This window comes from Pomacea canaliculata, linkage group LG7, assembly GCF_003073045.1.
Source record: "Pomacea canaliculata isolate SZHN2017 linkage group LG7, ASM307304v1, whole genome shotgun sequence".
NCBI classification, from domain to species: Eukaryota; Metazoa; Mollusca; class Gastropoda; order Architaenioglossa; family Ampullariidae; genus Pomacea; species Pomacea canaliculata.
This window is the reverse complement of record NC_037596.1, coordinates 26031166-26047115: the sequence shown is the minus strand read 5'-3', so window position 1 is coordinate 26047115 and position 15950 is coordinate 26031166. Positions and strand designations below refer to the sequence as shown.

The 15950-nt window shown below is 38.6% G+C and overlaps 3 protein-coding genes and 1 long non-coding RNA gene across 4 annotated transcripts; all 4 read right to left on the bottom strand.

The window, feature by feature from the left end:
• Positions 1–1639: 1639 nt before the first annotated feature.
• LOC112569268 lies at positions 1640–4046 on the bottom strand. The gene is made up of 2 exons (XR_003100354.1): positions 3697–4046; positions 1640–2264 (listed from the first exon to the last, which is right to left on the bottom strand). It is a non-coding gene; the product is annotated as an uncharacterized LOC112569268 (long non-coding RNA).
• Positions 4047–5627: 1581 nt separating this feature from the next.
• LOC112568247 (D(2) dopamine receptor-like) lies at positions 5628–9137 on the bottom strand. The gene is made up of 2 exons (XM_025245447.1): positions 7851–9137; positions 5628–7532 (listed from the first exon to the last, which is right to left on the bottom strand). Exons 1-2 carry the CDS (start codon positions 9032–9034, stop codon positions 7283–7285), a joined length of 1434 nt encoding a protein of 477 aa, XP_025101232.1. The 5' UTR covers positions 9035–9137; the 3' UTR covers positions 5628–7282.
• Positions 9138–10317: 1180 nt separating this feature from the next.
• LOC112569431 (muscarinic acetylcholine receptor M2-like) lies at positions 10318–13207 on the bottom strand. Its single transcript, XM_025247197.1, has 2 exons — positions 11707–13207; positions 10318–11232 (listed from the first exon to the last, which is right to left on the bottom strand). Exons 1-2 carry the CDS (start codon positions 12861–12863, stop codon positions 11040–11042), a joined length of 1350 nt encoding a protein of 449 aa, XP_025102982.1. The 5' UTR covers positions 12864–13207; the 3' UTR covers positions 10318–11039.
• A 278-nt stretch (positions 13208–13485) lies between these two features.
• Positions 13486–15314, bottom strand: LOC112567564 (D(2) dopamine receptor B-like). Its single transcript, XM_025244259.1, has 2 exons — positions 13925–15314; positions 13486–13696 (listed from the first exon to the last, which is right to left on the bottom strand). The coding sequence occupies exons 1-2, from the start codon at positions 15199–15201 to the stop codon at positions 13486–13488; spliced, it is 1488 nt and encodes a 495-aa protein (XP_025100044.1). The 5' UTR covers positions 15202–15314.
• Between the last annotated feature and the right edge of the window lie 636 nt (positions 15315–15950).

The window sequence follows — 15950 nt, the reverse complement described above, 5'->3', positions numbered from 1 at the left end:
TTATTAATTAATAGAATCATTTTAGTAAGTTAGTATAGTCAGGGTCAAATTAAGTCAATTCCATACACTTACTATTCTGTTTTTTTTTTATTTCCTTGCTTTTCTATTAATGTTTTAATTATTTTATTTTTTCTGAGTACATATATTATATAGCAAACCTTGGCCTGAATAAAGTGAAGATAACTTTTTTCAAGACACACTGAAGGAAACGTCACCCATCTTTTTCAAGGGAGAGCAAGCAAGAGGAGGCTCACACACCGCAGCCGCGCGCGCACTGCGCGCAACTGTCTTCACCCAAGCGGAAGCCACGTGACAACAGTCCTTTGAAAAAGCCGGAACGAAATCAAGCAGAAAATAAATAAACGAAACGAAGCTGAGTTTCAATTACTCGAGTGTTTAATGCAAGTCCTGAAAAGCGAGCGGCGGCCGACATCAATTGAGGACCGGATCCTGCCTTGTGTTCTTCCGCCTCACTTTCATTGGCTGTCGTACGGGCCGCGGCACGTGCTAGATTGTCTCCCTTCACGCCCGCTAGGGGTGCGAAATATTGTGACCTTCCTTTTGACGCGAGATGCTTTCGGTTGGTGGTCGAGGGGATAACTCTCCTCCTTCAAGACACCCGCATCGTCGCATTCAGCGCATCCCGTGTTAGAGTGCTGGTTCTTGGCAGGATGCTGAAAGCCGTCCATTCATTTGATCCTCTGCACTCAAAAACTCATCTCCTTTGTCGTCCACTGGTGGGGGAGGGAAAGGGTGAATGCTTTGAAAGCGGAAGAAAGAAAAGGGAAAACTATGTTTTCATTATTCTTTCGTGTCATCGACGTCCCCCCACCGTCACTCGCCCACATTCCCGCTGCCTCGTCAGTAACATTTTGTTCTTTTTTTTCTTCTTCTAAAGTGCGGTTTGAAAGTCATGCTAGCATATTCAAAAATAAAAACGAGATATGAAGTTTTGTTTTTTTAAATATCTGTTTTCTTTCTCTTCTTTCTGTCTTTCTTTCTTTGGAGACAAAATGGATGGTTATATCTATGCGGCTGTTGTTTGGCCATACTGTGTGGGTGCACATTTGTCAAATAAGGATTTTTCTGGTGAATAAGGAGATCACGAGAACAGGATATCTCATGACCTCAAATAGAAACTCTTCTATTGATGATGTGCATATATATTTGTACTTGTGCTGAAAATGTGTTGATGGGTTCATTTCCAGCAAATTATCATTATCTCTCTTCGGGTGGACGGGTTCGCGTGTGCAGAACTCCAAATGGCAGCAATAAGTCGTGGGAGAGAAAGAAAATAAAGCTGGTGATTCAGGAACACCAACAACAATAACATCAAACAAACAAACAAACAAACAAACAAAACCCTGACGGATCTGTCATCTTCCTCGGAGTAACATCTGACTGCCATGTCCATCAAAGTAATGTGTAACTGCCATTTTCTTCAAATCTCGTGTGATCTGCATGTTCTTTATAGTAGACTGTAACTGTCATCTTCTTTAAAATAAAATCTTGCTGTTATGTTCCCTTATCGTATTAAATCAACTCAAGCACATTATTTCCTTCGCAAGAAAGGCCGTTTCCAACCTCTTTATGGAAGTAAACGAAAGAACAAGCATAAAAAAGTAAAATATTGCTGACCTCAAGTTAAATCTTTAATATATATATATGATCAAAACACATTTCTTATCACTAACAGCACATAACTTTTCTTACAAAACCGATAAAAACACTAAAAATATATAAAAAATTGAAAATTGAGAAATCTATTTCCGTCCTCTTTGTTTGTCAAGTTTACAAAAGTCAGTTTCAAAGAACACTTCTAGGCCTAAGTAGTCATTAGAGGCAACAGTTTTCCGTTTGTTTTCATCCCGAGGGTAATGACGAGTGGTTAACTGATCATGCTGGCCACCTTGGCCATTTCTACCATGACATTCCCCGTCCCCTCGATGTTTTGCTCGTTTATGGGGCCACGCTGGGCGTAGTAGTTGCCTTCTGGCTCCACGTACGCCCCGTAGGGACCGTTGTGATAATATCCATTGTTGGGACCTCCAGGGTAGGGACCCCCAGGGCCGCTGTTGTAGCCGGCGTTGGGCGAGACGCACGTGCATCGCCCGCCTCTGACGTCACAGTAGCCGCCCCGATTCGTGCAGGACCAGGCATTGGGGTCACAGCGGTAGAACCGGTCGAACCCGCAGCCAAGGGTTAAGGTCACGAGAGCGCAGGAGAGGGTCAGGAGGTGAAGTGTGGAGGCCATGCCTGGATCGCTGCACGAGAGGAAAAAAAAAGAAACGATGGAGGTAAACGATTTGGTTCAGAGGCGATAAAACTTACGACAGTATGAACTGATCATAAACATCCGAAATGTCCGATAATAAAAATTGTCACATAAACCAGTTCTAGACCAATATCTGATCATTTTCAATGTTTTTGTATTTTCATCACGGTTTCCAGTTTATTCTGTTAAACTTCATTACAGTTTCTTTAATTTTGTATTTCAAAGTTCCACCTATAACTTACATTTTTGTCAACCTAGAGAATGGATTCGGTAGTTGATGAGAGTATATGGTAGCAAGAACATACATTTCTTATGAACGGCTGACACGGTCACGTGATCCAGAAGTTGCATTCATATTCGTTTTGCGCATGTGCTATGACACTGCTCACAGTGATTACATTTAAGCTGTAACTACACTCATTATCTTTTAACAAATTATCTTCTTTAAATTGCTCCTAAAACATGAGTATTCAACTAAAAAATTTTATGTTTTTACATCGCGCTGGTAAATTGGTGTTTAATGCCGAGCCAGTAATTAAGACTACATCATGGAAAAGCAGTCAACCATGTAAATAAATGTCACATGTAGAGAAAGAACGAAGACCGCGCATGTACATAACCAACCAAAAACAAAAAACAAACATTTTTTTATTGTATTCCATGCATAAACACCATTCTAAATAGGCGAAGGACTGAAGCATCGCCTCCAAACTACTGGTTTCTTTGAACCTTGACATGTAACTTTGTTAAGATGGTCAAACAGTCAACGACATTTTCCGGTTAAGGACCAAAAAGGTCGAACTTCTACCTTTCAATAGGCAAAAAAAATGTTGGACCCGCTAAAGGATCGGATCAAACGCAGTCGTGACTACCCCAGTGTTTATTTTTCTCTTTTAGTTCTTCTCTGCTCTGACAAGCTTCTTCCGCTGGATGGAAAACATTTTTTCTTTACTAACAATTGTCATGTCCACAGTGACATGAAAGAAATAGCAAGACTTTTATGAGAATCACTAGAAAAAAAAAATGAATTATGATAAAAATAATAAATTTCATTTCGCTAGATAATGACTGCGTTTCCTTGGAATAAATGAACGATTTCAAATCCTTTCAAAGTAAAGACAGAGTTTTACCGAGGCCCAAAATAAATAAGTCAAACCGTCTAGTTAGAAATCCCCATATTTTGGAAATATATATGAATAAATATGATGATGTTCATTTAGGTTTTATAGATCATAGAAATAAAGTGTGCAGTCTTTTTCAAAACTTTATTTCATAGAAATGGCAGTAATATAAAAATATGAAACTCCCACAATATTTTTTTTAACCGATGGGATCATAAAAGATTGATATATATATAATGTCAATATATTACACATCAATCACTGTATAGAATCTGAAAGACCAACATTTATTTAACTTACCTGGTTGTGTAGAGCTCTGCCCAAGCAGAGGGAGTATTATTGTACCTGCACCTTCTTGCTCGGTTTCTTCACAACCGTCTCCTGCCAGTGTCCTCCCGTCGATCCTTTTTGTTCTTCCTGACGCAGGACGCATTAACCTTTTCACTCCCAGCTTCTATTCAGATTTTAATATTCATTTTCTGGTTCTTTCTAGAAGTAGCCTTAAATCATGAGGGCTTTATTAACTGCATGTGTTAATGGGGCTTACATAATTTCGTCTCCCCGGACGTTTTACACCGCCCGGCAATGTTTTAACGACTGTTTCTGCATATTGAGAAATAATTTTGCCGAGACATTAGCTCTAGGGCATGAGGAAGTGGTGGAGAGAAAAGGACAAGAAGGGGGAAGAAAAGAGGTGGAGGCTGTTTTGGACCTCTCAGAGAAAAATGAGCTCTTTTATACTTTTATGCATTCTTCTGGGACTTGTCTAGAAGATGTATGACATTAATGCTCAGAAAACATGTCCTGATGGAAATTAATAGCAAAATGTTATGTAACTCAGGTAAAATAAGGCAGGTAAAGAAAAGATGAGTAAGAGGAGAAGACTGTGAGTGTGTGGTGGGCGCCCGTGTGTCTGTGTGTGTGTGTGTGGTATAAGTTCGGAGACAAAGAGATACAGAGAGAAAAAAGAAGTAAAGAAAAAGAAAGAGAGAAATAGAGAAAGCGAAAACTAATTTTAAGTGTGTGCCTGTACGCAGACGAGTTGGAAGAGAGAGAGAGAGAAAAAAAAAGAGAGAAATAAAGAAAAAAATGAGAAGTTTGAAAACAGAAGAGTCAATGAAATGTATATATTCATGTAAGGAAGGAAGGAATAAAGGTTTCTACTTCATTACCAGCCAGACATTTTTTGAAGGGTCTGGTAGATACTTCTCTAACCCTTAACACGAAACACTCATTTCTGAATTAATAAACAAATAATAACATTTCTTTATAAACCGGTGTAAATGACATCAAGTTCGAGGAACGAGTTGTAATAAACGACAATGAAAATAATATCCTATTGTACAATTGGGCGTGTGATTACTTCCTAGTGGGATTGACCACAGATTGTTTCACCTTAAATAAATAAATAAATAAATAAATAAATACAGTAGCGTCTGGTGACTAAAAATACTTTCTACTGAATGAGAAAAAGTCACGAGAAGAAGACAAATTGTCGACCTGTTTACCGAATTCTGTGGTCAGGTGTGGGAGGACCGTTAATCTCTGTGACTGTTCTGAAAAGTAAACAAATGTAGTTAGCGTGTTGTATGCACCTATCACTGTCACTGCAGTGTCCCACTAACCTGAAGACCTCCAGTCACTAACAGCTTGGCTAAGTCCTTGCACTTCTTTCTGACCTGTGTGGGTAAGGGTAGACTTTTGGACCTGGGTTAATAAGAAAGAACTTTGATAAGTTAAAAGTGTACCTAAATAATTGTTCAGGTGTGTGGGAGAGTGAGTTTTATTCCTTGTTACTCCTCGAGGAGCTTAGGGCCGCAACAACATTTCGCCATTGGACTCGGTTTGGGGCAGCTCTCCTTCAGTTGCCCCACGTGGTTCCGGAATCCTTTGGCTCACTCTCTACTGATGATGATGATGATGATGATGATGATGATGATGATGATGATGATGATGATGATGATGATGATGATGATGATGATGATAATGATGATGATGACAAAGGACAAAGACGTGCAGGCAACACACACCAACGCTGACAGTGTCATGCACGCTCAAGAAATCTCTGAGACACATTTGCAAACACTACCTCACTCCAAACAAGTAAGCAATCAAGAGATTATATAAATAACTAAACAGACAAACATAAGGACAAACATAAAATAAATAAAACAAAGAACAAAAAACTGGGAAATAGAAACCTAAGATATTCTTAAAAAAACAATGTCGCTTAAGGGGTTAGGGGTATACCTCTACCATGGCCATGAGATATTAAATATTTAAAAAATGTACATTATGTCTTTCTTCGTGTAAATACAAAGACAATCCGTGCATTATGAGAGAAGAAAGGAGGAATGACAAAAAACTCGCACAAGACACAGAGCTATTATGGATGTCGTGACAAAAATATTTACAAGCGAGTGTTTCTTACTTCCTTGCACTGAAGCCACATAACAAGTAAATGTTTAGCCTGCACAATGTATTGTTTCAAATGTAACAAATAAAGAAAGCCGTTGTATCGCCATAAATCATAAAAATATCGTCCCTTGACAGCTTTACTGGAAGACAGGGTGTCTCGGCTCGTCCAGTACACATCCCTTTTGTTTTCTCGGTTCACTTCACAATCTGATTAATGATTCCCGGATGTCAAATTTGGGGTAATGTCTTTTTCTACTCACGAAAAGTGCTGACAGTAAGATATGTGAAGGACGTGTCTTTATCTTGGTGGAAAATATATGAACCATAGTGGTATATCTCTGGATGGCTAGCTGTCTGCCGAGACCAACTCTAAGATGTAGGTTCTGAGGTCTCGGCGAACCATTTAGCAGCTTCAATATTCAGTACCGCAATAAAATTTTTAACTCATCAGTAGACTGATAATAAATTTGTTACTTTTATTGACAAAGGTACTCGATCTCCACTTTCCACGATTTGAACTGAAAAAATCCAGACAATGAAGCTTGAGGTTCAACATGAGAGCTTTCTCATCGTCTGTTCTTCTTTAGTTAAACCGGAAGTGACTTTGAGCTTTGGCCTCGTTCTAGAAGTTACCATGGGATGGAGTGGAGAAGGAAAATCATTTGCAAGCAGTCCAGAGATATACATCCATAGAATTGACAATAAGATATGGTAAGGACGACACAGCTTTGTTCCGGAATACATAAAGACTACTTCCTTTCTTGATGGACCACTTAAAATGTTGGCACGAGAAGATGTGAAGGGGATGCAAACCAAGGCGTCTGGATTTATGAGCTTAAGTCTTTAGAACTAAAGTTTAACCATTAGTTTCTTTGCCACATCTCGTGTTGTAGCCCTCGAGGTCACTCCCTTGATGAAGTCTACAACATGCAAGGGGGACATAAATCACACAGAAAGAGGTCTCTGTGCAGGCGCCGACAAAAATTTGCTAAAATTCACATGCATTTGTAAGTTACAATGTAAGATATTGTTTTCTATGCAGACAAAACATTCCAGGAGGTGTTAATAAAAATTTTCATAAATTATAAAAAGAATTAAGATGTTTTCTAAAACGAAAAAATAAAAGAAATAAAAAGAGAAGAAAGGAAATAAAAAATAAATGAATACAAGAAAAAATGAAAGAGGAAACAAAGTGAAGGAATAAATACATAGTTACAAAAACTGTAGATGAATGGGTAGAAGACACCGTTGAGGAATGGTGACAGGAAAGGTATTAGGCAAGGGGTGAGGACGAGTTCAATACAATTAAGACCCTACAAGAGACATACAGCATTTGTTCATAATCTAAGGAGGCCATTAATAAAATAAACAATAAATAAATGTAAGCGGACATAAGAATACTATATGAACACATAAAATAATAAATAAAATAATGAAGGATTGAATCAGACAAAAATCAATCATTTTCTTAACGTCTAACACCGTGTAGAATACACTCCATGTTGCAGAGAATCATCTGGTAAAAGTATTTACTGTTCATGTCTGGAGCCGACCACAAACTCTGTAAAAACAGTCGACACTGTAGACGGAATTTCGGGTTACAGAAGCTGTAGATGAAAGGATTGATGACACTGTTGAGGTATGGGAAGAGCAGAGCCACTGCACAGAAGTTCATCTTCACAACATCCTCATGCCGGAGACATCCATCCTTCTGTATCCTGTTGAGATGATAACCATTGTGAAGTCAGATTTCCGTGGAAGTTTAGGAACTGTAGATGTCTGTGTGATCGTCTGTGTGAATTTTTGTTTTTCAAGTCTTACAACTTATAAAGATGAAAAAAAACTTGACTATGTTAAATTGTCTTATGGACTTTTAGCATCACCTGCTTATAACTTTTATGAGGTACTGACAGTTAGACCTTTCTAATAAATATTCTGTTTTGTACTTTTAATTAGCAGCTAAGAAAATTACTCGTAATCATTACCATTTAAATAACAGGTATTAAAGAAAGACTATACTAAGCAGTTTTACTCACACGAGTATGATGTGTGGAACAAAGAGGACAATGGTTGTCAAGGTGAGCACGAGCATCATGAATGTGGTTTTAGAAAATTTTGTTTGTTTCCGTCCTTCCTTCCTTGCCAACGAATTTTTCGCACCAGTCTTCTCTTCTTCCTGTGTAACTCTCGAGGTTTGGAGATTTTCAGTCATGGGTTCGATTCTTTGTTGGGAACCGGCGATACTCCTCGAGTTTAAAGCTGAATTAATTAACAGTTGTGAAGCAACGTTTGTGACTGTTACTGGTGATGAAACCTGTGAAGTGACTGACAGTTCGTGTGACATGGATTCATTTGATACAGTTTTCAGACTAGTTTCTGTCGTCTCTGCAACGGCATTTTCTGAATGTGTTTCTAAACTAGAGAGGATTTTCGAATCATCCTTTTCTGGATCTGAGTTTATTTGGAAAGAACTCCCTGATGACATCTTTCTGTTATTAGAAGAAACTTGATTGGACATGGACCACTGGGTTGGGACATATTTATGTGGTTGACTTCCACCCATTCTGTGTCTGTTCATCTTTAATTGCTGAACTTTGCAAACGATGTGGAGGTAGCAGACCATAAGAATGGCCAGGGCTATAAGAAAGAAAACCATGAATAGGATGCCAGTGCTCGTTCTCCATGGCGACTGAAGGTATTCGTCTTTCACAGAGCAGGTCACAAACCCGATGTATTCCAGTCGATTCTGACCAGAAATAACCACAAATGGTGAAGTAAGTAGTACAGACACAACAAAGAGCATCAGTAGCATGAGTATTGCTTGACGATCTGTGATCTGTCGTTTGAAAGGACAACAGATGCGACGATGGCGGTCAATGGCCACACACACCAGCAACAACAAGGACATGATTGTTGGGAATCTCCACGAAGCTTGAATTACTTTGCAAGTCGGATTATCAACAGAGTTGTAAAAATGTTTCAGGTGGAAAATTGTCAAGGGGAGACTGAGAATGTTGGACAGTAAGTCGCAAACAGACATGGCGAGGATGAACACTCTGGCGGCACTGGGACGAAAGCGCTTCAGGTAAACACAGAAGACGAGCAAGTTTCCGAGGACACCGACAATAATCAAAACGACGATAAATACGATGGTGGGCCAGAGATTTTTAATCAGCTGATTGCTTATGTCGTTTATGGTTTCATCGCTGTATGAAGGCATTCTTTTGGGTTGTATTCCTCACTCCCTTCCATCAAAAATGAACCTCCGCTTCAGATGATTGTAGGACTTCTGATTACAAACTTAGATGTCTACAATAAATGAAACTCCCCCTCTCTCTCTCACACACACACAAACACACACATAAACACACATATATATGTAATTATATATTAGTAATCAGGTTTACGAAAAAAGTAGATTAATGAGCCCACTTAAACCAATCAAAGCTCGGAGCTTTTCCCATCCGGACTGGGGAGGGCTACATATGAACGAAACCTTACAGATTCATTCTGACTGTGACTATTTTTAAAGTATACATGCAATATTATGTAAGTGTATAAATCAGTGCTATGCTTTTTTTTTTTGTTCGAGTGGCTTTGAAGTCGTGGAAAGCCGACATGCTCATAACTCACAGCACTTCACAACGAGTGAGTGACAGACCGAGCAGACAAGAAGGAAGTTTTTGATGTTGAAGAGGTTGCCTGTCAAAATTTTATGATTAAAGAGGCGCTTTGGGAAGTCCCCAATTAAGTTATTGACCTTTTGGTAATGAGGTGCGCAAAAGATATGCGCAAAGTGTTTGTGATATTAGGCTCTTCCAGCATATGCTAGTGCCACGTGCGCCCTTAAATTTTTCTCCCTCCGGATTGAACATTCTTTCCTTCCAGAAGTTACAAGTTTGAAAACCTGAGTTATTCTGCAGATAAACCTTTACTTTTGTACAAAAGGGGAAACACTCGGAAGACGAGATCTCAAACTACAAACCACGATGCTGTCTTCTTAACAAAGACTTTCAAGCTTTGTCAAGGGACAGCAACACAAGAAGATGTATATATATAAGAGAGAGAGAGAGAGAGAGAGAGAGAGAGAGAGAGAGAAAGGAGGGAGAGAACATTGTCTAAACAATAATAACAAGAACTGATGAATGTTTCTTATTCATGGCCTCAAAATAGTCAGGAGTCGCATCAAATCTTACTTTTCCTTATCGACTCTCAAGTTCAGTTTCGCTACAGAGATGAAGAACGAGGACACAGATGATGTGAGCATCACTTGTTATCTGGCCGACACTTTTTTTGTTGACAGGAAATTCGGTCGTTTCCTTGCAGCTCGAGCCTGACACACTCGTGTGACTACTAGGAAGCTGTTTAGAGGACAGCATCAACCATGGTCTGTCACTGGAGCAGGCTGACCTTATGGTCTGGAACTTTTTATCTAGGCCTTGTTTTCCATTTATGCTCTCGACTGATTTACCAATAAGGACACAATGTTCATGAAGACTAAACTTTATTTTCAATATTAAAAAATGGCAATTAAAAGGTAGAAAAAAATCATGTGCAAATATTTTTACAATGCTTTGGTGTTTGAAAGTGTATCTGTGATTAGAAATCTCACACTGGCAACATCCAGACTAGTTTCTCTCGCTGTACTTTCTTTTTAAAATATAAAGAATTAACATTATTAACAAAAAGATAATTAACGAACTTGCTAAGAATCCCACAATGTATGAATTTTATTATGCTTAAATAACATAGCACAAGTTAAATGAGTTGGAAACACAAAACAAAAATCTGTTAAAGCAGAATACTATATTAATGACAAAGTACAAAAAGTAAAAATTATACAAACAGAATCTTTGAAACAAATTCCGTAATGCTGAAGTATGACAGCCATAATCTGTACAGTTTTAGACTGGAGAATCTTTTTAAAGTCATCGGAGAAGAAACAATAAACAAAAATTCACCGACCTAAAGATATATCGTTTTTAAGGCTATAGACACATTATTTATATTTTTCACTCTATGTATATATAGATACAGACGTGTGTGTGTGTGTGGCTGTATGTATAAAGATGTGTGTGTGTGTGTGTGTTGGGTGTGTCTTTCTACAAAACTCTTCAAAATTGCGCATGCTCCGTGTTAGTCACATGACCAGTACTCAGGAGTGGTGCTGTGCAGCAGACTCATGCCAATACTTATCTTCTTGAAGAATCTCTCATAAAAGCAAATCAGATAGGAAGCGACACACAGTTGTACACACTGCGTAGAAACAGTCGACATTGCAGACGAAACTTTGGGTTACAGAAGCTGTAGATGAAGGGATTGATGACACTGTTGAGGTATGGGAAGATGTGAGCCACCTGACAGATGTTCATCTCCATTACAGGTGAATGGACGTCAAGACATCCACCCTTCCATATTCTGTAAGAAAATAAACTCTTAGTCCGGAGTGTGAGCTCATATGTTGCAGTTTCCAATATGAACATGTAAGTGTTTCTATGTTTAAGTAAAGGAGAAAGAACAATGAGTTCTGAGTTCCTCATCTTACATTAAGATTTCCACATTTCGAGAAATAGAATAATGCTATATTCACTAACTAAACAACTGAAAATGGTTTTAACTACTCTACAAATTGTGTCATAAACATAGATAATACAAAAGTAATATAAATTTTAATCTTTCTTCCTTCATTTATTCATTATATCAAAAGATGCATTGTCAAAATCCACCTTCATCTTCAGTTGATGCTCAAGAGGTTATGAAAACGCTGGTAAGAAATGTAATTCAAATAAAATGTCTTGTATTTTTTAGTAAGTGATCAGACCTTTTTCTGATTAGCTTCTTAGGAAGATGAAGGGTCGTTACATTGTTTACTTCAAAATCAGTTTTACTTACTCGATAACAAGGTGTGGAACGAAGAGGACAATGGTTGTCATGGTCAGCACGAGCATCATGAGTGTGGTTTTAGAAAATCGTGTTTGTTTACTTCCTCCGTCCTTCCTTCCCAACGTTCTTTTCCCGTCATCCTTCATTTCTTTCTCTTTAACTTTAAAGGTTGTGGTATTTTCGGAAGTCAGTTCGTCACTTGGTTGAGGACTTGTGATATTTTTCGGTATTAAATTTGAATTATCTGACAGTTGTACTCCAACAGTTGTTTTTATTGCTGGCGACGAAACTTGTAACATAACTGGCATTTCGAGAGACAGAGGCTCATTCAAAACAGTGTTGAGACTTTCTTGTGTCGTCTGAGCATCCACTGAGGATGTTTCTGGACTAGTCATTACACTGAAATTACCTTTTTTTGCATCTGAGTTAGGATTGGTGTTCTGGGAATCCCACGCTTGCTGGGGCTCGCTATAATCAGAAGAAAACTTTGATTGCTGTCCTTGATCATCCTTATTTGGCTGGTTTATACCTCTTCTCTGCCTGTTCATCTTAAAATGTCGAACTTTGCAAACGATGTGGATGTAGCAGACCATGAGTATGATCACTGATATAGCAACGAGTATCATCAATAGGACGGCAGTGCCTTTTATCCAAGGCGACGGAAAATATTGTTCCTCAAGAAAACACCGAAATCGACCATAAAAGATAACAAAAGGAGAAGTAATCAGTACAGTTATAATCAACAGGAACAGCAGTATGAGTATTGCTTGTCGGTGTGTGATCTGTGGTTTGAAAGGAAAACAGATGCGACGATGACGATCAACGGCCACACACACCAGCAACAACACCGACGTGATGGTGGGGAACCTCCACGAAGCCTGAATAAATTTGCAGGTTGGACTATCCACAGAGTTGTAAAAGTGCTTGAGATGAAAAATCATCAAGGGAAGACTGATGACATTGGTCAGGAAGTCACACACGGCCATGGCGAGGATGAACACTCTGGCGGCACTGGGACGAAAACGCTTCAGGTAAACACAGAAGACGAGCAGGTTACCTGGGACACCCACGGCAATCAGAACCACGACAAACACAGTGGTAGGCCAAAGCTTGTCAAACAGTATCTCACTCCATGTGTTCATGGTTTCTTCGCTGTTTAAAAGCATCCTGATTTTTTTTTTCTTCTTTTTGTAACAACTTTTGGTCGACTCTTCAATTTACAAAGTTAGTTTCTCTGACGAAATGAAAAACAAGAACACAAATAATGTCTCACTTGTTATTAGGTCGTCTAGTCATTTGTTGACAGGAAATTTAATCGTTCACTTATATCTCGTCTCTGATACATGTGCATCCCACTAGGAAGCTGTTTTGTTGTTTACATCAACCTCCGACTGTTATTGGGTCATGTGACCTGGCGTTCTGAACTTTAATTTTGGAGGGAGTGTTATTCCAGTTATGCTCTCGGCTGCTTTTTTTTTTTTTTTTAATCAATCCACGTCACCTGTCTAAACTTTGGATATATTTTCATGAATTAAAACAGTTTCTTTCTTTGGCAGTTTTTTCTATATACATTATTTGCACCACTTTAATTTCCCTTAAATTTTAGTTTACTTTTTGGAATTTAGAAATAAAACGTTAGTCAATATATTGTTTCTTTAAACAAAGCAATGAACGGAATTTACTAATACTTTCCTTATTTTAAGATGAGACCATAATTGTGATTAGTTTTTGGGTGGTCATGATGAGTTGCAGCAACGTGTGTGTTTTTGGTGATTTATAAAGTACAGCTTATTTTGCTGAACAGCATCTTATCCCAGAAGCAATACGATTGTAGAGACTGAGAATAAACAACCGACACTGCAGGCGAAACTTTGGATTGCAGAAGCTGTAGATGAAGGGATTGATGACACTGTTGAGATACGCAAAGAAGTAAGCCACGAAGCAAAAGTTCAGCCTGACAAGATTATCCATGTAAGCTGGGCAGTCTAGCTCTTGGACCCTGTATGGACAAAACAATTATACTCTCATTGCAAAGCCCTGTGCTAAAATTAAAGTCACCTGTAATATATCCAATAAGCTAATTTAAAGTATTGCATATTACATAAAAATTATATAAAATCGGTTCTGAAACGGGCTCACAATGCAATATTCAGAATCAGTTTATATTTCAAATGTAAGAAAAAAGAACATCTTGTGATAACATTTTTGTTGACACTGGTGTACTTACTCAATAATGATGGAGGGAAGAAAATTAACGATAGTTGTCAAGGTGAGCACTAGCATCATTAGTGTGGTTTTAGAAAATCTTGTTTGTTTCTGCCATCCATGCTTCTTCGGACTCCTGCGTGTCTTGTAGTTCTCTCTATTATTCTTTGTCATTCTTAAAGTGTTCTTGTCTCCAGACGTACTCTCAACTGTCAAGTTATTGGAGGCTTGTGACTCAACAACTGTGCTTCCTACAGCCCATGACACAGGTGACACTGATGACACTTCAAGGGGAGGAAGGTACTCGGTTGTAACAGTCTCTTCAATGGCATCCAGCATCTGTAAAGAAGCACACCTTGACCATTCTCTCATATCAGAGGAAATATTTGAATCGCATTTTTTCGCATCTGATTGAGATTCACAAGTTGAGTGTTTCTCTCTGGAATCAGAACAAGGATTGTCAATCCTTGGTTGCTGGTCACGGTTGTCTTCATCTTTCTGGCTAATGTCAGTTCTTTGTCTGTTTCTTTTTAATTCTCGAACTTTGTAAGTGATATGGATGTAGCATCCTGCAAGAGTAGTAAGTGCTGTCAGAAAGAATAATGTCAGTAAGATGGTAGTGAGTGTTCTCCATGGTGACTGCACATCTTCTTCTTCAATATCGCATGCAACAGCCCCGTTATATTTCCTTCGATTCTGACCGTAAATAAACACAAAAGGCAAAATAAGCAGACAAACAAGAACTAATGTGACCAGCATTATGATCATCGCTTGGCGCTCCCTCATCTGAGTCTTGAAAGGAAAACAAATGCGACGATGACGATCAATGGCCACACACACCAGCAACCCGACGGACACGAATGTTGGAAATCTCCACGAAAATTGCATGAATTTGCAGGTTGGATTATCAACAGAGTTAAAGAAATATCTCAGATGAAAAATGATCAACGGCATACTGACGATGTTACACAGCAAGTCGCACACGGCCATGGCCAGGATGAACACCCGGGTGGAACTGGCACCTAAAGGTTTCAGGTAGACAAAGAAGACCAGAAGGTTTCCTGGAACACCTACAGCAACCTCTGCTGCAGTAAACAGGACGGAGGGCCAAAGACCGGTAAACATTTCTCTACATCTTTCTTCTACACTCCTGTTGATGTCTACAGGCAGCCATGTTAAACCATTTCTTTCTGTCATCTCTTCTGTCCACTTACTTCCTTTCAGAAAAAGGTCGAGTATATGGTATGTAAGATTGCTAGAATCTACCACCTTCTCAGTTGTATGTAACCTGCTATTCATTAGTCCTTGGTACACTTTTGCTTCAATAGACGAGAGTTCTTGACAAGTTATGGTCTAACACTTAATGTATTTTATTAGTTTTCCTTTTATGGTATCAACAGCTCATTTAAACATCTTCCTCCACTGAAAGAGTTGGATCATTTAGACTAATATGGTGTGTGTGATTATGGTCACTGACCCGGAAACGAATGTGAGGATATAGCGCAGGATGTCGGGATTGTTATCAGTGGCAACACACTACATAGTCAGCATAGAGATGTAGTTCTAAATGTGATTTTTTTTAATGAGAACTCCAGGGAAGTGAAAGAAATTAAACCTTAGATTATGTTACAACGTTCGCTCTTTCATCTCCTCGCAATCTTTTATGGTGGGTAGACGGGTGAGGATGTAATCAACTCCCGTGTGGTAACGTGGGTTGCCCCTTGCGAGAGAAACATCTAAATGCCAAGCAAATGAAGCTGTAAGATTCCAAAATAAAAAAAAGTATGTAACAGCCTGTTACACCTGAAAAACATGGGCATCACACCAACAAATGTGTAAACCTATACATGTGTGCTTGTCAAAATTTTACTTAATTGTAAAATCTTGTCCAACTGTATTTTTGAAAAAATAATTTGTTGTTTAAATCTAAGGAAAGCAAACCCTGTATTTGAAGGAGGCTTACCACAAAGCGTTGGATAATTATTCTTTAAATGAAAAAAATATATATATATAGGGTCTGTGCTAAGCTCTGTTTCAAACTTATTTTG